This window comes from Labrus bergylta, chromosome 15 (assembly GCF_963930695.1).
Source record: "Labrus bergylta chromosome 15, fLabBer1.1, whole genome shotgun sequence".
Lineage (NCBI taxonomy): Eukaryota > Metazoa > Chordata > Actinopteri > Labriformes > Labridae > Labrus > Labrus bergylta.
In genome coordinates, this window is record NC_089209.1 from 4744279 (window position 1) to 4769784 (window position 25506).

The 25506-nt window shown below is 40.1% G+C and overlaps 2 protein-coding genes across 2 annotated transcripts; one reads left to right on the plus strand and one right to left on the minus strand.

The window, feature by feature from the left end:
• The first annotated feature begins 3521 nt into the window (after positions 1 to 3521).
• On the plus strand, positions 3522 to 11542 carry LOC109986398 (solute carrier family 22 member 2). Its single transcript, XM_020637043.3, has 12 exons — positions 3522 to 4100; positions 5167 to 5214; positions 5945 to 6048; positions 6429 to 6583; positions 7783 to 7951; positions 8327 to 8441; positions 8585 to 8685; positions 8781 to 8995; positions 9778 to 9886; positions 9974 to 10086; positions 10325 to 10424; positions 11326 to 11542. The coding sequence occupies exons 1-12, from the start codon at positions 3747 to 3749 to the stop codon at positions 11411 to 11413; spliced, it is 1671 nt and encodes a 556-aa protein (XP_020492699.2). The 5' UTR covers positions 3522 to 3746; the 3' UTR covers positions 11414 to 11542.
• plg (plasminogen) lies at positions 11541 to 23952 on the minus strand. The gene is made up of 20 exons (XM_020637042.3): positions 23934 to 23952; positions 23362 to 23468; positions 21872 to 22007; positions 21654 to 21760; positions 20589 to 20703; positions 20359 to 20498; positions 19679 to 19799; positions 19437 to 19555; positions 18710 to 18872; positions 18353 to 18471; positions 17542 to 17701; positions 16710 to 16903; positions 16478 to 16626; positions 15982 to 16075; positions 15338 to 15452; positions 14617 to 14691; positions 14379 to 14519; positions 13219 to 13325; positions 12696 to 12841; positions 11541 to 11932 (listed from the first exon to the last, which is right to left on the minus strand). The coding sequence occupies exons 2-20, from the start codon at positions 23408 to 23410 to the stop codon at positions 11771 to 11773; spliced, it is 2412 nt and encodes an 803-aa protein (XP_020492698.1). The 5' UTR covers positions 23411 to 23468; positions 23934 to 23952; the 3' UTR covers positions 11541 to 11770.
• Between the last annotated feature and the right edge of the window lie 1554 nt (positions 23953 to 25506).

The window sequence follows — 25506 nt, forward strand, 5'->3', positions numbered from 1 at the left end:
ATGTGTGATGTTTACCTCCTCTAATTTTCCAAGCAGTCTGAATCAATCTGATCGGACAGGTTGCCAAACCATGCTGTGATACCATACATGATTAGGCTATATGTTATTGTTGAGTACTTACATTCCCTCAAATATTTTAAACAGTTATCAAAGCCAGAGAAATCCCTAATTTTATAGTTGTAATAGGCGGCCACCATGACAGAGACGACATGTTTACCATTGCCATGGAAACACTGCATGTTACGTCAAAGACAGCTACACATGAAAGTGGGAAATAAACAACTAGTTGTTGGTGAATATCATGACCGTGACCATACGGTTAAGAAATACTTTGGGGCCACAGTCAACATCCCTACAGATGGAATAACTGCGCCCGGATAATACAGACATTTTCACCTTTACACGCCCCACGTGGAAGTGATTTACAAATTACTGGATCAATAAATACAAACACAGCCACAAAATATAATATTATGTTTGAGTGAGACATTCCCTTTAGTGAATAAATCTACCTTCGGTGCTTCAAGTATAGTTTTTACTCTGATTTGCCCCATCTCTCTGGAAGCAGAACAGTAAACATACTCTTAAAAATAAGGAGCTTTGTTTTGTATCAAACTGGAGAGGTCGACTTTGATAACAATGAAAATAAATATAGGTATGAAGACACTTACATAGATTTTTATTGAAACAGAAATGCAGCTGACTTGAAGACTTTTTTAGTACAGTAGAAATCTAGGATTCATTCATGTCCCTATCATTCTTCCTGCATCTCCCTCTGTCCCATTTTATCTGTTCTTCATGAGTCTGGTTCTGCTCGAGGTTTCTGCCTCTTAAAAGGTTTTTCTTGCCAATTTGTAATATTACAAAGAGCAAGGTCTTTTACCTGAAAGTGTCTTGACATTTGTCATGAATTGGCATTATACAAATAAAGATTGATTGATCATGTGTTAACCAGGAGTCGTACAATAGCTAGCTCAATTAAATGATTTGTAACCTCACTGCAACGTTTAACTTGGAGGTATAGTTCACTGATTATCATGCACAAGTGCTGCTTTGAACAAATATTCTGAAGATAATCAAATATCACTGTTTATGTAAAGTCACACAGCCGCTGTGCTTAACTTTATGTTTTGAAGTTTTAAACACTTCAATTATACAGAATCTGTTTTGGCTTGTGCTCAGCAGGTCCTCTAAATAATTGCATCAAGCTGCTGAGTTTTCTCTGTTGAACTCCATCAAACAGTAACGACAGTAACAGGTCACCTTAACTATTTTAAAGAAGCTGAGTTGGACCAGTGCCAGTCGGTGAAGAGGAGCGTAGAGTAGCTCCTGCTAAACATTTTTTCATACTTCTAAAACTGAAGATTTTGATATATTGAATTAATGACTGCAACCTTTGATGACCTCCTGGAAGAGGCGGGGGCTTTCGGCCGCTGTCAGAAGCGCACCTTCGCCCTGCTCTGTATGGGGGGGCTTGCCCAGTGCAGGTGTGTATGTCTCCAATCTTTCACCTCTGATCACTGTTGACGGGGGGAAGGGAAGAAGCTGTCCCCGCCAACTTCAGCGGGGCAGTTATAATGAGCACTAATTAAGAATAACAAAAGTTTAAAAAAGGAAAAGTGCAACAAAGGTGAGAGCAATGCTGCAGAAAATGATCGTATTAATATGCAAACTAAGATGTTTAATCTATCCTCACTGCCTCCAGCCAGTTAATTTCTAACACAGTAACTGCATCGTGTAGCGCTCTTAAACTTCAACAGTGATGCAAACGATTTCAAGAGTGTTGTGTAAGAACTGTGTTTAGGTCTTTGCCCATCTCTTGGTTAGGAGTACACTGAAACCCCTTTGGTATTTGGCCATGTCAACATCATGTAAAACAGTCTTGGCTTGACATAAGAACCAAGCCTAGACTGTAAGACTCTTATTCTGTCAATGTATGAATAATCTGCTGTCTGGACTTTAAAGGGTTAATATCACCTAAAGCAAGATGGCCGAAGACAAATGCATGGAGCTATAATTGTTGCAAAACTATTTAAAAATGCATAAAATAGATCCACATATGTGTGCACAGATCTGTAAACAGATACACACATGCTTAAAAATGTTTTGGACCAGTGTACACATTTGTGAATCTGAAGCCGTATTCAGACTGCCGCTTCAAGCTGCCATATTTACCCCCTTGTAACGTTTCGTCTTCAATCTGTAATCGCGGCGGTGTAATGGGGGGGGGGAGGGAAGTGATCCCGCCTCGACAGGCATGGCAGACAACTGCTTGGGGCCCCTGATAGCTCACAAACTTAAACATAAGCAGTGGCACAAAATGTGCAAATTTTGCTATGACAGTAGGAAACCTCCCTCCCATCTGTTGCCCTGCAAAGTGTTGCAAGCACTATTGATTTGAAACCAAAGTTTGTCAATCTAAGTCACCAAAGGAAAATAAAGCGGAATTCTTTGTCTATAGGAGAGAAAAAATAAAGAGGAAAAAAGAGGAAGTGTCAATCTGGAGCTCTCACAACGCTGAAACACGTTGTGAATGCACAGACTGTGACACCAATATTACACCGTCGCGGAATCAATATGAATGTACAAAGACGTGATGACGGCTGAGCTTAGTTACGGCAACTTGACGACAAAAAGCAGTCTGAAAAGAGCTTGTGAATGCATTTGTGGATCTGTGTACACACACAATACCTGAATCTGTTTATGCATTTGCAGGATCTCTAAACAGATCTATAAATTGTAGTTTTACAACAATAATACCTCGATACCAGCAGGTCAAATGTATTGCATCTCTAACTGTAGGTTACTGCAACACATGCAATACACACAATAATTTGTATCTATTACTAATGTAACACTTCTGTTCAACACATTTGCAAATATAATACATACTCTCAGAAGAGACATTCATATAGTTTAATGAGAATATGACCATGAAAGAATTAGGGAAAGATCAGATTTGTACTGCTGCATTCATTAAAAAAAACCTGCAACAAAACCTTCTCTGATGCAGGTGTGCAGTCAACCACTGCAGAGACTTTAATGTCCCTTTATGTGCAGAACTCATTGTTGCACATCAGCTGATATTATGATCCAAAACTCCTTAACCGGTGACATATTCATGGCTCACATAAGGTCTTCCTTTGATCCTGAATTAATGGTGCACCACAGGAGTACATGATCCATCCTGAATTCAGTCATGCATTAAATCACCAGCAGTCATAAACTACAAAATAACCTCTAAATAATATAGCTTGAACCCTCTTTTTAAAGTGATACAGCAAGTTTCAGTTCACTCATTTTATGCCAAAGCTGCTTTGAATACTATCTTCAGATAATAAAAGATAGCTGTCTGTGTGTTAAGCAGCAGTCTGTGTGTTAAGCAGCAGTCTGTGTGTTAATCAGCAGCTGTGCGTAAAGTTGTGTTGTGTAACCCTTGTACACTTCAAGCATACAGAATGTGTTTTGGCTTGAGCTCAGCAGGTCCATTCAGTGATTGCATAATTCTGCTGCCTTCCTCTGTTTAACTCCATCAAACAGTAACGTGTTTTCAGCTCCACTGCAGATTTAACTATTTAGAAGAGGGGATTTTTTTTTTTTTTTCTTGGACTTTAGCGTCAGATTGACTTACATTGTGAAGAGGAGAGTGAAGAGTATCATAAACTCTACCACTTCAATCTGTGGTTTGCTGAAGAGCACAGACTTTGACTTCATACAGTAGATCAAAAACTTGGATACACTTTGTGATGGCGACCTTTGATGATCTCTTGGAAGATGCAGGGACTTTCGGCCGCTGTCAGAAGCGTATCTTCGCCTTGCTCTGCATTGTTTCCTTCCCGTTTTCAGGTGTATACCTGGGTATCGTCTTCCAGGGCTACACCCCGGATCACTGGTGTCGAAGCTCTGCGGTGGTGGAGAGGAGGCAGGAGTGTGGCTGGAGCCTGGCACACGGTCGCAGGCTGACACTGCCTCTGGTCAACAGCTCTGGAGAGCAGCAGCAGAGCAGCTGTGAGCAGTACGACGTGGACTGGAACACAACGAAGCTCACCTGCCTCACACAGGAACTGAACCTGACCAACCTTCCTGTTACCTCATGCAAGGTGAGCTCTCTGAGACTGACTTCAGTAAATGCTTTCTCACTAATTTTGATAAAGATTTCAGATGTTTCAGTGGATGATTGGTCCTGGTTTCATCTACACACAAAAAAACCTTCAAATTCAATTTATATGAAAAATTAGTATCTTCAGTTTTCATAACCAACATGAAAATCGCTTAATGCAATTTAAGCGACTGGAAATGGTAAATATTCTGAAAGATAGTTTTACGAAATACTATTGTTTGCAGGGAGGGTTGCAGGGAACGTTATGAGAAGATGAATGCCCTCTCTTCTTGTCCAGTAAATATGAATCAGCTGTCATTTGCTATTTAGCCTAGCCTGGCTTAGCTTAGCTTGGCTTAGTGTAGCTTAGTTTATTTTAGTTTGGTTTATTTTAGCTTTTTCAGTTTGCAGAGTCGCAGGAATCAAAGATTAACGTCCAACCTGACTACGCTTAAAGTATCAATAATTTCCTTGCTGAGCAAGACTAGCTGCTAACCCTTGTGCAAACTAATGGCAAGGCTAACCAGTGCTTATCAGTCCTACATTTGTTTTACATTGAAGAGTTACTCTCTGACAGGAAGCAAAAGAGTGCGTTCCCTGGCCTTCAAAACTGCAGGAGTGGGTAACGTTTGTGATTGTATTCTCGACGATATGAATTGACTTTTTGATTCAAACCAAAAGCGAGCAAGTTAATCTTCAATTTGTTTATATTTGTTTTTTGTTTGTTGAGAAGAGATGTCCACTCACGTGACCTTAAAGTTGTACAATGATGTTTTTGTGGCTGTGCAGCTGGAAAAACAGCTCTCTCTGGCCCCCCTGAGACGTAAAAAAAAAAAAAAAAGTTCTGGCAGCAGTGTGTGCAGATTCTCAGAAGTTCAGAGACATAAATCAGAGAAGGAGGATTCAGTGTGCAAAGGCACTTCTCATTTTTGTTCAATGAGTCACACCAGTTAGAGTTGTATTTCTATCTGATTAAAAGGACGTTTTTATTAGTCACATAGAATTTTTGTCTTTATATGAGCCCTGTCTGATTGGTCTTAACTGTTTTGTTTGTTTTTTTCTTTAAGGATGGCTGGGAGTATCAGTATGAAGGCAGAAAGTCCTTTGTCACAGAGGTGAGAAAATAATTAAATGCATTTGTATTTACATAAAAGGTTAATTTCAGAAACATTTCGATCTGCTCCAAATTTAAATAAAACATGTTTGAGGTCAAGTCCAATATTCTTAAAGGTCACATATTATACAAAACACACTTTATCTTGTTTCTCTAGCACTAGCATGTGTCTCTATCTCTACAAACCCCCCAATGATGAGAAAAGTCCATCCTCTCCGTCTTTTCCCTGCTCCACTTTTCAGAAAATGTGTGCTCAAACAGGCCGTTTGGAGATTTTCCCTTCATGACATCACAAAGGGCAGTAACCCCTCCCCCAGGTGGGTGACACTCCCACAGCTGTGTTTGTTCTGCCCTCTGAGTCTGCCTTCTCAACGTAAACAATAGGACATGGAGCGAGAAAGCACAGAGTACACCCAAGCTACTTCCAGAGAGGGGGCGTGGTCAGACACAGCTCATTTACATATTTAAAGGTACAGACACAGAAACAGCCTGTTCTGAGCAGGGCTGAAATAGAGGGGTTTATAGATATGATCAAATACGGGATCAGAGTGGATTTAGAACAAGAAACTTCACACACATGTTTTGAGGAGCTCTGAGACTTGTTTACACTGGTAGAAGAGGAGGACAATTTGTCACCTTTAAATTGAAGAGAAACCAGTTTAATATCATACTGTACAGACATGAAGTCATCCTGCATGTAGATGTGTAACCTTTGCCCTTATTGCTCTCAGTTTAACCTGGTGTGTAAAGATGCATGGTTGGTGGACATGTACCAGTCCACTCTCAATATGGGTTTCCTCATTGGCAGCTTTGCTTTTGGATATTTTGCTGACAGGTGAGGCATTCAATTATTTTAATACAACCACATAATCTTTTGTATTGGCTACATTTGTACTTCTATTAGTAGCAAACCATCAGGAGGATTGGAAAGAGAGTATTTAATGCACAGCAGACAACATGGTATCAATTCAAAAGAGTCTATAACTGTATTCTAAGTAGTTCTAGTTACTGTAGATTATAGTTAATGGTTAGTAACCTCTATCATATGCTTTTGTTTGACCCCTTTTTATCAATCCTCTCCCTTTTTAACGTCAGCCTAAACTCAGCTGATATGCACTTTCTGTTTTGTATTTTAATGGTTTCCAATACTTTCTAACAAATCCTTCCCTCATATGCGTAATTCTTAACCATTGTATCATCTCTTCTTTTCTGCAGGTTCGGCAGGAAGATCAGCTTCTTGATATCCAACATATTAAATTTTGTCGCTGGGATTGTTCTGGCTGTGGCTCCAAACTACGTCTCCATCCTCGTGATGAGGATCATCTTCGCATTTGGGGTCAAAGGAGGCTGGATGGCTTCATACGTGCTGCGTAATGATGATTTTTTAAAATGTTTTCTTTGCAAACATCGCAATAAGCACATCTACTGTAACTAACTTACTGGCTAAATAACAAGATTTGTATTCTTGAACTGTAAACGCATAAAATGGACTCAGACAGACGTGCTATTTGTGATTGGACATTACAGCATAAAAAATGTGTTTTTGAATTGAAACAGTTCCAAAGTCTAGCTAGTGGTCACAGTTAAAAATGTTCCTCTGGAAATCCAACTTTAAGAACACAGAGAACCATTAACTTTCAATATAAGAGTCATGTAGTGGCATATATGACACTGCAAAGCCCTGCTTAAAGTAATACCTGTTTTATGTTAATCAATCTTTGAGAATACTGATTTCAACAAAGCACACAGGGAAACATTAATTACTTAAAGAAGTGGCTATATATGACACTTTGTGGCCCTTTCTCTTCTGCAAAGCCCTCCTTTATGGTCCTACATCACAATACATCCTAAAGGACACTAGTCCATTACTCCCATAGAAAGAGCAATGTAGAGAGCACTCAGAGTTTTCTCCATTAAAGGGCACCCTCATTGGCACGCCATGAATTTCCTCTAGTAGAAGGGAACAGAGAATGTCATATTTTCTCCCCCAAAAGAGCTCCCTTGCTGGTACTGGATCACATTTTCTCCACTTAAAAAGCTAGCTAGAAGCTACTTCTTTACATTTTCTCTGCTGGACATTGTCACATTTTCTCCACTAGAAGAGCTCCCGAGTGCAGAGGTTCTCAACCTAAGGACCCACCACCAACTCCCTCTTGAAAATCTTGACCCAATTTTCTGATATTTTTTCAACCAATCAGATTTATTGAATGGAAAATAGTGCAGTTTGGACCTTAGATGGTCCGAAACATGACGGAACAAAGAGAAGGAACAAAACCAACATGTTTTGCGACCCACTGAAAACGGCTCTTCGACTCACTTTTGGGTCCCGACCCACCAGTTGAGCACCACTGCCCTAGAGGACACTGAGAGATTCCCCAACTGAAAGGTCACTCTTGATATAATTTCTTCCATTTTGGGACCCTAAAGAGCAGAGCATTGGGTTTTCTCCACTAAAAAACCCCACCTTTGATTACATATCACACTTTCTCCACTAGAAGGTCACTTATTGCTGAATTGTATTATTATGTATTCTCAAGAAATATCATCCAGTGTCCTGTCTGTCTCTCAGTCACAGAGATCGTTGGGGTGGAGTACAGACGGACGGTGGGCATCTTATTTCAGATGTTCTTCAGTGTTGGAAACATCATCCTCCCTCTGCTCGCCTACTTCATCACTGACTGGCGTTGGCTACAAGTCATCATCTCTGCGCCCTACATCTTTTTCCTGTCCTACTACTGGTAAACGAGCCACATTTGTTTGAACATAGTTAGACAACCACCAACTTTAATCTTACTTTTGGTAATCATTAGGCTTGCTTGTTTGGTAGACTTTTTGGCTTCTGTTCGTACAGAAATCTGCTGATTATTAAACAGGTTGCTTTTTACAAAAGTTGGCTTTTTTATGCCTTTATTTAAATAGGACAGTGGATAGAGGCTGAAATCGGGAAGAGTGAGAGTGGGGAATGACATGCAGGAAAGGAACCACAGGTTGGATTTGAACCTGGGCCGACCTGCTTGGAGGACTGTGGCCTCCGCTCATGGGCCACACGTACTAACCATTAGGCTAACAGCGCCCTGGAAACGTTTGTTTGTTAACTTTTTTTTGTGTTGCAGGTTAATTCCAGAGTCTCCAAGGTGGCTCATTTCTCAGAAAAACACCTCTAAAGCTTTGGAGATCACTGAAGCGATAGCCAAAGAGAACAAGATAAAACTCTCCAAGACTTTTGAGGTGAAATGTTTCTGAATTGACATAAAATTAAACACTGCTCTAAGAAAACGACAGCTTTTCTACTTTTTTAATGTTTTGATTTATAACTTCAAATCATTTGTGTTGAGAAAGTGTCACAGCTGAATCTTGATTTTTAATTCCAGACACTGACTGAGGATGAAGGTGACTCCCCCTCTGCTTCTCTAATGGACCTGGTCAAAACTCCAAACATGAGAAAACACACTTTCATCCTTATGTTCAACTGGTGAGGTTCACTTACTGTACCACCAAAGATTTGTGGTTCAATATCTTTGAAATGAAATGTAAAAAGATATTGATTCTTGTTTTCCGTCCCTGCAGGTTCACCAGTGCTGTGGTGTATCAGGGTCTAATCATGCGTGTGGGGATAGCAGGAGGAAATGTCTACATCGACTTCCTCATCTCAGGACTGGTGGAGTTCCCCGCTGCCTTCCTCATCCTCTTAACCATCGAACGAATTGGTCGACGCCTTCCCTTCGCCTGCGCAAATATCGTAGCCGGAGCGTCCTGTTTAATCACCGCCTTTATCCCTGACAGTAAGAAGAACTTCTTATCCCTTGAATCAGTTTTTTTGCAACAACAATAATAATAGACGAGAAGCTTTACAAAAGAGCATCATGGGATAATATGCAGGAAGGATTTCTCCTTTGTATTCCTTGCGTTCCTGTTGTCCACACTTCCTTGCCGCTGAGGTGGAGGTCGGAGCAGGAAGTGCATGAATGAGAACGGTGGTGGTTGTGGGGACGTCACCAGTGGTGATTCTGGAGTCTGTTGGCGCCCAAGACAGAGATTCACAGGGGGCCCCTCCAAACAGCTATCATCCCCATTATGTTACAAATACAACAAAACAATTCAGCTGAAGTTATGTTGTTAAAGTGTCTCTCCTCCATATTAAAGGCTAGGAAAGCATCATTCAGTCAACAATTATTTGAGTGAGAACTGACATATGGGGCCCGCTTTGGGAGGTCTCCTACTGTCATTTCAGAATTTTCACATTATGAGCTACTGCTGTGGTTTCATGTGTATCGGCACTTGGGTGCCCCCTAATGGCCTGGGGCCTCCAAGCAGTTGCCTGCCTTGCCTCTGGATGTCACAGTCCAATGGTGGTTGCTGGGCGTCGTTTCTCGCTAATAGAGCCGCGCCATCCAAAGTGGGATGGATGCTGTCTCTATCCACACATACATTCATTAGAAAGACTTTCTCTGTCATTTGAATTCTGTTTAAAGTTATTGTCAAACAAAGGTGTTCTGTATACAAATAGGTTAAGCTTTCTAAATATGCACACAGTTCAAACGCAGCGCTGTCTCCGTCGCTGCAGGTATGTTCTGGTTTAAGACGGTGGTGGCCTGCATCGGTCGGCTCGGGATCACCATGGCCTTTGAGATGGTTGTGTTTGTTAACACTGAGCTCTACCCAACCTTTGTCAGGTAATATATCAGTCCGACTTTCACATTCATGACACAGTATTTTTTTAATTAAACAGAGAAATCGCTGAATTTTCGGGTTGTCTACAGGAACCTGGGAGTGTCAGTTTGTTCGACTCTCTGTGATGTTGGAGGCATCGTAGCTCCGTTCCTACTCTACAGACTGGCTGTCATCTGGCTGGAGCTGCCACTTATCATCTTCGGTGGGTTTTCTTACATTGTCCTCAATGTTGACTGTGATAGTGATATACTGAACATCCAAAGGAACACACTTATTATAACTTAGAGATGATTTTCTGGCGCTACTGAAATGTTCAGTCTTCAATTTCATTTGTCCATTTGCATGCATGTTCTTTAGTTGCAGTGTTATGACATTTCAGGGGCAGTAGTATGTAACTAATTCAACCACACTTTTAAATCTCAATGATGTCATTCATACAGGAGCGGTCGCGTTCATCGCTGGAGGTTTGGTGTTGTTGCTGCCTGAAACCAGAGGAGTGCCTCTCCCAGACACCATAGATGATATTGAGTTTCCTAACAGGTGAGGTATCTCCCAACTCATCCTAACATTTATAAGAATTTCTTTCAGTGGTGGAAAACATAGAGGAATAGATAGTGGCAGACGAAATTCAAAGATCTTATACTTGAGTAAATATAGCAGAGAGGCACAAAAATATCCATGGTGCCCAAAGATTCTTTTTAAAATAGCACCAACTTTGCTTATGATAATGTATTCAATGTGTTAGAAAAAATAAATAACCACTTATACAGCACCTCCCCCAGATCTTCATGTTATGCAGATGATACTGCCTTCTATGTGAATGGAAGGGGGAGCATGATAAAGTTATTCACTGCTTCATAATTGGCTTACATTTAAGAAGAGAAAAGCAGCTATAAGGTTTCTTGGAGCTGCAATCTTCTATCACTACTTTCTAGTGTTGTATTACTCTAGATCTTGGTCTTGGTCTTGGTCTCAAGACCACGTCTTTCAAGGTCTATGTCTCATCTCGGGAATCACCAGCATTTTTACTCGGATTTGTCCCAGTATCAGACTATATATTAAGACCAGTCAAGACCACCACTCAAGGGCTATTTTTTCACATCATTGTTGTGATTGGAAGTATAAAGCCCCTTTCTAAAACAACAAATAACTACAAAAAACTATTTGTAGTTTGGTTTGCCCCCTCGGTAACGACCTTTGGAATGACCTTATAAGTCCTTATTTGTAACATGACATGATATCAGCAGATCACTTCTGAGTGTTTTAACTTTAAATATATTTGATCAAACAGCAACATTTTGGAATCAATAGGTTAACAAAGTGAAGTATAACAACCTCAAAACTGGACAGGCGTCAAACGTGATGTCTTACTCAGATAATGTATGAAATAATGCTGATCTGTTTTACGAACAGTTTTAATTCAAATTTCTATGATTTCCAGGAAAAAAGAGGATGTTGTGGAGAAGCAACAAAAGACGAAACTCCTAAACTCTGAGCTGACAAACAACAAAGAAACAACGACTGTGTGACTGTCTTTGTGTGCATGCGTGTGTGTAGTAGACTTTCATCACTGGGGGATACTGTACTGTATATGGCCCTCTGTAAAAAGTAAGAAGTGTTTTTAATATATATTTTCCATAAAGCATGACTTCCCCGTTTCCTTTGTATTACATTTTATTTTTCCACTCTTACAGAATTAACAAACCAGATCTCCAACATTAAGATGAACTGCTTCATATGTTCCCCTGCAGGAAACAAAACACTCGTTTTTACAAATGATACCAGGCAACAAACATGTTAAAGAGTTGTCAAAAAAAGAAACGAGCAGTATTTCTTTGTGCCTGTTCAAATTCAAAACTACTTTCCATGTTAAAGGTGGTTTGTTGTTAATTGGCTCTGATGGTAATTTCTATCCAGTCGATAAACTTTGAAACTCGGGCGTAGACACCGGGTTTCATGGCATTGGCGCATCCCAGACCCCATGATGTCACCCCCTGCAAGACAAACTTGTTCTGGGCATTGCACACCAGAGGACCACCGCTGTCACCCTGCAGGGAGGCAAAAAGGTAATATTATTAATTTCAACCGTTACAAAAATCAGACTGAAGGAGCCATTTTTACATATGCACTCCTTGACAAAGGTTCAGAGGGACTGAAATGCTGGGATTTTTTCTAATACATTGGTGATGGCGTGCAAGAGAAGTGTGTTTTTTCTTAGGGAACATAGGGCTTAGGGAACATAGAGCTGAGGGAACATGTAGCTGAGGGAACATATAGCTGAGGGAACATAGGGCTAAGGGAACATAGGGCTGAGGGAACATGTAGCTGAGGGAACATAGAGCTGAGGGAACATATAGCTGAGGGAACATGTAGCTGAGGGAACATATAGCTGAGGGAACATAGAGCTGAGGGAACATAGAGCTGAGGGAACATAGGGCTAAGGGAACATAGGGCTGAGGGAACATAGAGCTGAGGGAACATATAGCTGAGGGAACATATAACTGAGGGAACATAGAGCTGAGGGAACATAGAGCTGAGGGAACATAGAGCTGAGGGAACATAGGGCTGAGGGAACATAGGGCTGAGGGAACATAGAGCTGAGGGAACATAGAACTGAGGGAACATATAGCTGAGGGAACATAGAGCTGAGGGAACATAGAGCTGAGGGAACATAGGGCTGAGGGAACATAGAGCTGAGGGAACATAGAGCTGAGGGAACATATAGCTGAGGGAACATAGGGCTAAGGGAACATAGGGATGACCCTCTCAAATTCCTGCTACCATACAGCATTTTTTTTACATCCTTCTTACCTGGCAGCTGTCTATGCCTCCCTCGATGTTTCCAGCACACATCTCGTGGTCTCTGACTCTGCCGTTCAGGTAGGACGGACGATTACACATCTTGTTCTCGATCACAGGGAAACCAGCTTCCTTCAGGATGCCATCACCTCCCGTACCTGCGACACAACACACCTCCCTGCAGTTATCCACCCATACTCCTCTACCTCTATCATCATTACTCCCTTGAACTCAAGTTTTCCAGTATGGTTAGTTTGCAGGAAATGTAAAGAAGTTTACAAAAAGATGTTCTGCATAAATTAGACTTCAAATATACATCCCTTTGAGTCTGAAACATTGTTAACTTCTAAATCTCACATGTGAAGTTAATGTGCATAGGCTATAGTCCTCCAGGCGGGCGGCCCGGGGTTTGAATCCATCCTGGGGCTTCTTTCCCGACTCTATCTCTCTCCGATTTTTGACTCTACCCACCTTATTAACTTATAACATTACAATAATTTAAACAAGTCATAAATATGCACATGAAGTCCTGTACCTTGAGTTTCACCCCATCCGGTAACGTAACACTCGGTGCCACTGGGGACGATGTAGTCCTTCTCTGGCAGACAAGCTGGCAGGACTTTGTCATTTATTAATGCAGGGCTGAAACGCACAAACAAAAACATTTGAAATCAATTTCAGATGTGATTATTTTATTTTTTAAAGCAACAATATGTCACTTTTCCATCTTGAAATAGTCGTTTCAAAGTCGATCTAGTAGCACAAAAAATGTCAACAGGCAGAATAGCTTCTCTCCATGTCCATGTCCACAGATCGCCCTGGTTACCTGCTTATAGCTCTATTATGCTGTATCGTTTAGAGGGTCGTCGTTGTCTCATGTTTAGTAGCTTTACCGGGTGTAGAAAATCATCTAACCTGAGTTATGTCTCCAGCTTGCAATACAAATAAATAAATAAATCCATCTTACACAGAAAGCTGTCTCTACAACGGGCAGTAGAAGCTAGCCGTCAAATTTGTGCAATATCCGGTTATATAACTGTACGTTGTCGGTCGACTTCTCACATTCCCGCCCCTCTGCTTGTCAACAAATGCATGTTGTCTGTGCGCCAAAGCATACCAAACCAAATTCCTACATATTGTTTCCTTTTAAAGGTTTTATATGCAATTTTTTGATCCAGCAGATGTCGCCCTTGAGCACCAGCATGAAACCAAAACAACTCGCGGTGCATTGTTGTGTTAGCATGCTAATGCTAGCGATCTTTATTATGCTGGTATCTTCACACTGCATGTAAATTTACCTGAAATGAGCGTGATCTAGAAACACAGTTAAGCAGTGAGTACAGTATGTTATTCTTCTTTTCTCTAGTCCCTCAATTAAACAACTTTTATACGCGAGGGGAGGAGTCGGCCGGCCGTCCTGGCGATGTAAACAAACTGAAGATAGGACTCTGAAAACTCTGAAAGCATCACAGACAGTGGGACTCGGGTGTTACACCCATTGTAGACAGTCATGACTCACAGAGTTATTTTCAGAGGATATACTTCTATTACATTTAAGTGTGAAAAATCACATATAAAACCTTTAAACACATAAAACATAATGATAAATAGCAGACGTGTGTCAAAATCGTATCAGTCTCTCTTTAAATCTTATTAAACTGTTATTTTTGGTTTTGTGTTCAGTCGTGCACTCACGTCTGCAGTTTCAGCAGAGCGATGTCAGCTCCGTTGGGTTCCAGCACCAGTTTCTCCAGGTTCTTCTCTTGTTTCGTCGCCTCATTGGCTCTCTCTGTGTGGACACCCAGGACGACCTTGTAGGCCCCGGGCCGCCTGGACCTACATGAACACATTCATAAACACACTCTAGTTTATCCAGTGTTTGTGTGGTTACAGGATTTTGGTTTGTGGATATTTTCGGTGGTTTCTCGCTGACCTCTCCAGACAGTGTTTGGCAGTCAGGACCCACTGAGGGTGGATCAGAGTTCCTCCACAGAAATGAATCCCAGTACTGGAACAGAGATGGACAGTAATGCATTACATTTGATACAAAAATAAACCAATTACAACACTATTAACATCCAATTTTATTTCAAAATCTACTGATAAACAATTTGAGTTGCTGCATTTCGGCTCTAAGGAATAAATATATAAAGGGACAAAACATTTTGAGCTAGAAATCAAAATAAATATATTGATACTTTGACATGAGCTATTATATGGTTCCATTACTTCTATAAAAGTACACATAAATAGTATGTCAAATATTGTATTGGTTATTCCTACATTGAAACCTGCCTTCAGGTCCTGAGCACTTACAGTGTTAAAGATGCAGCGCCCACAACCTACATTTCAGAGCGCTTCTCTCCAGTTTTTATCGTTCCGCTTCCCTTGGTAGAGCCCATTTTTAATCTGTCTGTATGCCTCATATATGCTTCATATCAAGAAATAGATTTCTAACCCTAGATGTGGATTCTCCGATGAGGGAGAAGTGACCCTGACAAGGCATGTTCAACTTTTTACAACTGATGTTGCAGACACACTTAACATCACTGTCTGAATACACTTTTTCCCCCCAACACATACATTGATGTTTAAAAACCTTAATCCTATTTGAGAATGTAGGAGTCATATTTTCTAGTTCTCGCTCTACTCACTTGGTGCGGAGGCTGATTTGCCAGGGCCACGAATGAGGTTTGGACACGCAGCCTCCAACGATCCGGCCGAAACAACGCTTTGGTTTGGTGACGGGAGATCCGCACTTCAGACCGGCTGAACGGCAAAGATCAGAGTTATGAATTGAAACAAGAGAGAGGGGGGGACCGATCATTTAATTTAATATGGTAGTTCAATCTAATTTTTATGCTGAAAGATAGTTCTCCAAGCGGACGGCCCCAGCTTGAATCTGACTTGTGGCTCCTTTTCCCTGCATGTCCTTCCCCACTTATTCCCTCCCTGATGTCATACTCCATCCACTATCCTACAATAAATTTTAAAAAGCCCAAAAATAAATCTTAAAACAGCAATGAAATTCTCACTTAATTTCAGATGTTTGTGAAAGTTGCAAAAGAATATGTCCTAGATGTTTTGTTCATTCCTAAATCCTAAAGGATGAGTTGAATTTTCTGAGCTGCAACAGAAGGCTCAGAGTTCAGAATGCATGCCATGTATATTTTGAAAAACTTTTATTTATACATTCTTGATTAACTTCTTACATTAGACTAGATGTCCAATATTTTTAAGTTGGTCAAAGAGTTCAGTTATTAATCGTCATGTTTCTTCACACTTAACGATGACGTACCACAGTCAGGGATCTGACAGTAGTCCCACTTCTTGCTCGGGTCAGTCGTGTAACACCACGGTCCATTCACGTCGTTGTCTGGGTTTCTGCAGCTCTGAAAGTGACACAAATGTAGAAAATTAAAAAGACATTAATATAATATTTACTTTCGAAACTTTTCTGTTTCTTTAATCTGGATCAAAATTATCAAATTCATTCAGTCTACTGCTCACTTTCATATCTGTTATTTGCTCCCTTCCTCTAAGAGAATTGTCCAAAATCGGGGCCCTTAATTATGACAGATGATCTGACATTTTTTGTCAGACATCCGGGCAAGGCTCAGTTGGTAAAGTCTCATTCTGTAGAAAATAATATCTCTAATTAGACACTAACTTAGCATTAGCAACCCCCTCTCTACAGCTCCGCCCTCTTGTCCAAATATGATCACCTGTGGCTACAAATCAAAGTTTACTGCCCGGATGAAAGGTTTTTTCAAATGCTGCACACAAATACTTACATTGCCTTCCAGACCCTTGTCTGGGTGGCTTTGTGGGGTGAAGCTGTTGTGTGTGTGAGGGTTCTGAGAACTCCAGGCCATGCAGGTAACGCCGAGTATGGTGATGGAGGTCGGACCTCTGTATGTACCCCCATTTCCAATCTTACAATCTAAGACACGGGCAGAGAAAAGAAACTTCAAAGAAAGCTTGAATCTGTAAAAAGAGGCACATTCTATGAGATAGTGATTTTACCTTCTGTCGCTGGGCCTTCAGTGGGGGAGGACGGGGGTTGGGGTTTGGTAGCTGTGGAGGAGGATCCTCCTCCAGAGGGACTGGTGGAGCACTTCTCCAGGTTGCAGTACTCCCAGCGGGTTTTGGGGTCCATTGTGAAACACCAGGGAGCCTTGTCGCCATCAGGGTTCCTGCACAGATTCCTCCTGAGATCCCTGTTGAGAGAGAAACCAGAAGCAATACATTTCACAGCAGCTGGAATAGAAAATCCAGTTTATAAAATGTTTTACAATAAGAGGAAGAAATTCTAAACTGCACATTCTTTAGAAGTTGCATTTCTGAATCCAATAGCTGAAGATTTTAAGTTCACACATCAACTACACTTTTTTAATTTCATTCTGATTCTGGCAGCAAGACCTCAAACTGAAATTAGATTTAAATCAACAGACTCATCAGATTACCCACAATTCATTGCAGTATAACCTGCTTTTCAAATGTACAAATATGGTGACTGGTTTCTTGTCAGCACAAAATTAAAATTCATTGGATGAATTTATGTTAGTAAGTCTGAGCTCATAAAACATTTTAATGGAGCCACAATCACTTGTGAGGTAATTAGATCAACGAGATGAATAAAATGGTTTTTTTTTTACATCGGGGAAATCTTGAAGTAATCCATTTATACAAAGTAAAAATATGTTTCAAACAGAATGAAGCCAAATGTTTTGTTTGATCATCAACTTACAATCCTGGAGTTTAGACAAGACTTTATTTTGTAAGTGTAATTGTTTGCCATTTAAATGTGCGTTGTCATGGTGATTTTAAAATCGAAGAGACACTTGTTGATGCTCACGCGTTGGGGAAGGCCTGTGGAGTTTTCTGGTGGCTGTGAGGAGTCCTGGAGGTCCAGGCTTGGCATCTTTTCCCGCTGATGGTTTCTGATGTTATGCCTCGATAGCTGGAGCCGTTCCCCTCGTAGCAGTCCTCCTCCTCTGGTGGAATAACGGCGTCATCTGCAGGAGGAGGCGAGAATCAAACCTCAGGCATCGACACCTTCTTTATATACAGCTGGAGAAGGAGCTCGATCATCACTGTTGTTTTCTGAATTATTTATCTCTTATGGTTATTATGCATACGTCATGTATTTATACTCAACTCAGCTTTATTTATATTTAGTTAACTTCCTTTCATACATAAAAACATGCAGCCCAAAGTGCTTCACTAAAGAACAGAAAGAAAATAACAGACATTGAGAGCAATGGAAAAAAAATCACATAATGTTAAAACAAGAAAGAAGATACAGAAAGAATAAAATGATGAAATAGAATAAAATAAGATCAATGTATGAATCATTTGCAATAACACAAGGAATGAAAAGAAATGATCAAAATAGCCTAAATTGCTAAGAAATAAATGATAATATGACCTTATATATATATATATACAAATTAAGCATAGAAACTTCAAAATGAAAGCCGGAGGTTGTAAAAGCAAATTATCGTAAAACTTCAAAATAAAAGCTCATCCCGATTAAAGGCCCAGGCCCTTTTACTGGCCGGGTGTTGACACACATTTAAGTTATTTTATTGTGTTTTTTTCCCTTATCATAATTATATTAATCACACAGCTGATTTTAATGCCATCGTCTTTGATCGCCGTCTTACCCGGGTCGGCTCCACAGCTTGGCACTTTGCAGTACTCCCAGCGAGTCTCAGAGTCCGTGGTGTAACACCAGGGCATCCTCTCGTTGTCAGGGTTACGACAGTAGTTGTTGTCTAGGCCTCTGACGAGCAATCATACAGAATTAGTGTGAAATGAAGGTAAAATGAATCAAATGATAAATGAAACATTCATGTTATTATGTTTGTGTGTTTTTAACGACAGGATAAAAAAATAGAAGCTCACCAAAATAAAAGTACTGCGACTAAATCCTACAGTATAATAACTTAGACGTCAAATGTCAACTAAATGGATTCTAATTAAATGGAGAAACATCTCATGGATGTTCCTGCGTTCCTTACTTGCAGGGGTAGTTGTCTGGCGTGCGATTGTGTTTATGTGGCGTCTGAGTGGACCAGCTCTGGCACGTTTTCCCCGACTCTGTCACAGCTACCGTGCCTCTGTAAGCTCCACCTTCACCAGTCGCACAGGTCAACTCTGGGACGATGGTGGGGGGCTCAGATTCTGAGCGGAGAAGATGATATGGATGGGGTTGACAAACGAGTCAAGATGACTAACTTCTTCCTTCAATTCTCATCTTTTTACCTCTTACTTTTCTTTTTGTAATATCTCTATTTGTCTGCACTTTATCTGTTTTCAGCTGCAGCAGCAAGGCTCTTACTTGCGGGAAAAAAGCAATCCAAGAAAATTAAAGCCAGGGTTGGTTGTTTTCTAAAACTAGCATGATTTTGAAAGTAGCATTCCCCTCAGTGCCGCGTCTGTACCCACTCCCTCCCCTCTGTGCTTTCACTTTTAGGGTCCTGAAGCAAGAGGAAGTTTAACACCTTACTTGAGGTAGGGGTACCTCTGTGAGTATGAGCTAGTGACTGAAGGAAGACCTTTGGTTAAAGGGTAAGTGTACATATTTTAAAAGTAGCTACAATGAATGCTTTGTAGTTTGTTAACACATGTAGTAGATGCATGACTTTGAAGTAGTTTCTGACTCTCAGGGATTGAACCACAGGCCGATAAAATGGTAAAATTGGAAGAAGTAAAAGACGCATTATGCAAACTGAAAGGTGGACTTACCGCAGCGGGGTATTGAGCAGAAATCCCATCGTTTGGTCGGGCTGGTGGTGAAGCACCAGGGTCGAGGACTACCATCTGGGTTTCTGCAGTAGTTCTCCTCAAGATACTTCTCTGGAAGACTAGACAACACAGAAAGTGAAAGTAAATCTACTACTGTTTCTTTCTAGAGAATGTTTATGAAATAGCTGCTAAATTCTGCTCGTGGTTAATCGATAGATCGATGAGCTGTTGGGAGCTCTTACGCGCTAGGGTTGTAGCCATGGTTGTTAGGTTTCTGGGAGTCCCAGCGTTGGCAGGTGTTGCCGTTCTCTGTGGTGGCGACTTTTCCTCTGTAATCCTCACCGCTGCAGAGTATACAATCCTCTGTGAAGGAACAAGCACACGTTCATCAGATCACCTCTCTGCGGTGTTGGGCTGCCTTTCCATTTATTTCTGTTGTGCAAAATGTGTACAAAGGCATTTGTTGTGTGCTGTATTATCAGAGAAACATATCACACAGGGGGAACATATACCTCAATATTTCTAATGTATTTTTGTGTTTCTGTAGTGTCAATGCATAGGTCCTGTGAATGCATGAATGTCTTGCATAGCTTATATTGTATGTTCCTGGTTTTGTATCACATGACCTGTCAGGGGTTATATATAAATATATATGGAGGTGTATCGACTCATTTGTTCATGTCTGATGAACCCGAGACGTTACATGTGATGATATTTCCATTAAATTCAATTTAACTGGAGCAGCTTCTGGTGTGCAGACTTTTCTGTCTTTGGATGTTTTTTGATCAGCGCCCAGTACTTGAGTTTTGTAAGCTACATCATTGGAACTCCTGTATGCTCACAAAAAAAGTCTACTGCCATTCCTAAAAAACTCACATCCCTGATAATACACTCGACATGGACACAATCATTTAAATCCTACCAGTGCAGCTTTGTACGTTGCAGGTTTCCCAGCGGGTGCTTGGGTCTGTGGTGTAACACCAGGGTCCTCCTTCGTCTCCATCGGGGTTTCTGCAGAAGTTGGACTCCAGGTCTGCTAGGGGGTGTGTCTGCGCCCTGAAGCTACCGTAGACACATTTAAAGAAAATATTTAAATCTATGTGCTGGGTGTGAAAGTATGTGTTTAAAAAGACATAATATGTGAGTACACACTTTGTCTTATGTGGATATTGTGCTTCCCATCTCTGACATGCCTTTCCTGTCATCGTTTTGGACTTTGTTCCTCTGTAATCTGTTCCTAGTCCATTTACACACTCCAGTAGGTATCCTGGAAAACACAGAAAACCTGATTAGATCACCAGAATGAGAGATGATGAAAATATTTTCTGGTGGACATAACTTTGAGCAAATCAAACCTCAGGTACAGCGTCATCCCCAAAACAGATTTCAACATGTTTCCCTCTCCTCACTGTGTTTGTGGTTCATCAAAACATGACTGATCGTGCATCATAGGCTAAACATTAACCACAGTGTGATGAAGGTTACAAAACAAACAGAATTGCAAACAGTACAAGTGAAAAATAAGAGGAGAAAAAGATAGTGTTGTAGTCAAGACCACATTAACTGAGACCAAGACATACCCAAGACCAGAGTGGTCCTAGACCGAGACAAGACCAAGACATTTAGGGATCCAGACCGAGTCAAGACCAAGACATTTAGGGATCCAGACCAAGTCAAGACCAAGACATTTAGGGATTGAGACAAGACCAAGACATTTAGGGATCAAGACCAAGTCAAGACCAAGACATTTAGGGATCCAGACCAAGTCAAGACCAAGACATTTAGGGATCCAGACAAGACCAAGACATTTAGGGATCCAAACAAGACCAAGACATTTAGGGATCAAGACCGAGTCAAGACCAAGACATTTAGGGATCGAGACAAGACCAAGACATTTAGGGATCCAGACCGAGTCAAGACCAAAACCAAGGCAGGGTGAGACAGAGACAAGACCAAGACAGTTTGGGAATCGAGATCGAGTCAAGACTAGGACCACAATGAGAAATCATCCTCTTGTGAAATAAATCAAACTACAAATTAATTGAAGTGATTCGTTCTTTCAGAAAGGGGGCATTTTCCTTCTGATCAGAGTTTGCCAACACCGAGTAGAAATGCTTTCAATTCCCAGACGAGACCTTCAAAAAGTGGTCTCAAGACCGGTCTTAAGACCAAGACCGATTTTGAGTAACAACAGTAGAAAAAGACAAATGTACTTACCATTTTTCTCATACAAAACGGTGCTGGTTCTGCGCAGGACAGTCTCTACTTTGGAGTTTGCAGCTACTGTCCAACACTCTTGGTCCTTTTCAACATATATGAAAGCTCTTTGAAAACAAAGCAGGTAGACGTAAGGTTGGAATGCTGACCGGTAAATTAAATATTTGAATTGTTTAAAGTGCAAATGAAAAAGTTGGATTTTAAAATCGGGAAATTACCTGCACGTGAAAGTCGTTTCAGCATCACATTTGGCAGAACATGCAGTCGCAGTGTTTACTGAGTACTGTCTTTTCTGCAGTGAGAGGAGCCATGCTCCTCCAGTTCTGGTGTAGCCGTCCACTTCATCTCCACTTACTGAAATCAGAAACAAAACAAAATCAATCTATTGTCAAATATACAGAAAGCTGACCATCATTCACTGCATGAATACATTTTGTCCTGGACTCCAACCGGGTTATGGTTTAATGGGTTTAAGTCCCTCAATTTCAAAAGAAAGAAAATTGTATGAATAAAAACAAATTCATGTTGGAACACAAAAATGTTCCTAGTTGAATCATACAACAAGATTCCCAATTAAAATAGGTACTAAGACAGTGGTTCTCAACTGGTATGCTATGGGTTCGGGACCCACCACCACCCCTAAATGACCAGCCCAATTTGGCCGCTCAAATTTATTTAATAAAAAAAATAAAGCATTTTTGACAGTACCAAAGATCAAAGAATGCCGATTTAAAAACAAACAATGGTTTAATGACAACCAAAATGACCAGCAGGTGGCAGCACTGAAGAGGAAAATATTCCCTCTTCAATTCAATTAGCAGCTTTTTTCAACAGAAATCCACCAAAAAAGTGCATCATATTAAGCATGGTCTTGGTTTTGTGTTTATAAAAAAAGGATACTTGTCTCCTGCCACATTTGCCTGAAGAAGGTCCTTTGGATCGAAACGTTGCCTTTAATGAAGTTGCTCATTGGGGGCTGAACAGTCTGATGTTTCTCTTTTTTTCTGCAGTTTATACTTTTTGTCCTGCACCTTTATGCAATTTGCTTGGATGTGCGCACACTGGTCTTTTTTCTTTGTTTATTCTACTGGCCATAGGTCATGAGCGTTCCCTTTTTTTAAGTAGGTAGAGTTGTGTATCATCTGCATAACAATCGATTATACATATTTGCGTCATTGTTTGTATTTTCTTTTTAGTAATGTTTCAATAAAACAAGGAGACTGGTAGCTGTAGTTTTCAGTGGTGCAAAAATGTTTCTGATACATCGCAAATAGCGACTCGATTGTGACTGGCTGGAGAGGTGTGTGTTACTCTTTTTTTTACAATATGCTCAGGTGTAATTCATATCAGATCAGCGCTTGGATAAAAATTTAAACAACAATGTACAATTAATTTACTCTTACATTTGGATTATTCTATATCTACGTATGTCTGCTCAATAATGTTTAGGAGACTACATCCACATTATGTTGATAAGACACAAATTGAACAAAGTACCTGTATCCTCACTCGTCTTCTTGTACATACCAGCTTGTTTAAATAACGAAATCAGCAATGAAAAAACATTTCAATCAACTTTGACAGGCTTGTCATGATGGCGTAGCTTTGGTGAGAAGCAAAGTATCGTCTGTTTTTTTAAAAACTGTTTTACTTGTTAAAAGAGTAGAAATAATCAGAATTTGAATGTTAAGATGCTTCCATCTCTTACCTGTGCAGATCAAAGCTCCCAGGAGGAAAGCTATTTTGTACAGGTCCATGTTGAGGCCCTTTTCCTAGCAGCTCATAGTCGATTCCTCCTGGTGTATTATTGGGCTCCTTTTAGCGTGTCGGGGAAACAAATAGGACAGCTCAGTCATTAGTCAATCATTGGCATGACAAGGACGGTAAAAGATCAACAGGTCAAAAACCTCTCTTCTAGCTATTCAAAAAAAGAACACTACATAATGCATCACAATCATTTCTTTTTCTGTGATGAATATTATTTAATGTTTTTGAATGTAGCTGGTTGCTGTCTTAATAATAATAATAATAATACCTTTAATTTGTAACGCACTTTACATTTTTGCAAAAAAATCTCAAAGTGCTACAGGGAAAAAAATGAAAAGAAATAAAAACAAATTTCATCAACTAAGCCACTAACGAAACTAAAAGCACAAGCAGAAGGCTTTGTTAAAAAGGTGGGTTTTTAGGGCCCTTTTAAAAGCATCAGCAGACTGTGGGGCCCTCAGCTGCTCGAGGAGAGCGTTCCACAGACTGGGAGCAGAGGAGTCTTAGTCTTACCTTGTTTCACTTGTGGCACAGAAACTCATGTGAGGTTCTGTGTCTCTGCTGAGATGCTCCCAGATGTCCTCAGCTACACTTCAACAGCTACAGCACTTTTAGGAGACTTGCACAAGCATGAGCTTCGACCTCTTTCCATATAATTTGTTTTGCTTTATCAAGATGCCAATTCTTGTCTTGATTACTTCAGAATTATTTGTGTCCATCCTGAACATGCTTGTATTTCCTTTTGTGGGGATAAGAGGGACACTAAACATAAGTCAGAGGCTTTATGTTAAAGGTGGGGTGTCTTTGACAGTAGTTGTTCGTGCGGGCGTTTTACTGTTTTGATATAATGTCGACTTGATTTTCATTCACATTGTGATTACTATGTGTTCTGCATCAAATGAAATCAATATGTTTAGTTAATCTTCAGCTAAAAGGGACCAATGTCCTCGACTGCAAACACAAGATTACAAAACAAGCTACTTTAGACCGACCAGTGTTCGTACAACGTAGAAGTGAATTTGTTCTGTTACAGAGAAGCGTGCTCAAAAAAGAAAAAAATCACCCTTTAGGACTGCTTTCTGTTCAAAAATAAACATTAATGACGAGCTTTATTACGAGCTTAGTGATGTGTAGTTTTCATTTTGATAAGCCCTGTTGCCAAAGTTAAAAAATCTCTAAATAATCAGTGGTCTTTACCCAAAGCTTTGATCACATTTATGACCATAATGAAGAATTGAGTAATTGAATTTAACAATTTCTTCTCCAACCGAAAAAAAGAATCTCTCACAGCAATGCAGTGCAAAAAAATAGTTCACATTATTGTATGTACTGCTTGGTAAAACTCATCTCCAATATTCAGTTTATACATTTTCAAATGTGAGTTAAATATGAAGTAAGAACTTAGTAATTTCAGTTTATTTATTGGGGACCCAATAGGAAAAGCCTTTATAGGCAAATAGTAACAAATAATGATTGATTGTGTTATTTATTACTACAATTATTATTACACAAACTTAAAGTATTGAGAGCGTACCGTCTGTTTCTCCCTTTCCCCTCTTATTTATTACATTCATCTTTTATTCATGCTGTCCTTTAGGTAAAGGTGTAACTTTCAGCTTTATCTGCATACAAACCTTCACAGCATGTTCTTACAAACCACACACACACAAACACACACACACACACACACAGAAAACCACAAACACATAGTACCTCTATAATTGGTCATCTTGATCTAAATGGCATCAAAATGAAAATCCATGTAATGAGAAAAAACTGCCAGCAGAGGTCGCTGTTGATCACAAACGTGATATGAATGAATTCAAACTTTAAATACTTTTAGACAAACTCCAGCCTGCAGAGCTGATGATGCTCACTCCATGATGGAATAAAAAAAAAGAAAGTGCAGAAAATGTGAGTGCAACTGGCTTGAGACTTTACATTTGCATGTTCATTACTTCATATAAGAACCTGCTCAGTAAGTAAAATTAAGAAATTAAAATCTGCAGACTATAGTTAAATAGATTTATTACACAACATGTAACTAAACATTGTGGCAAAAACAACTTAAAGATGAATGAATGAA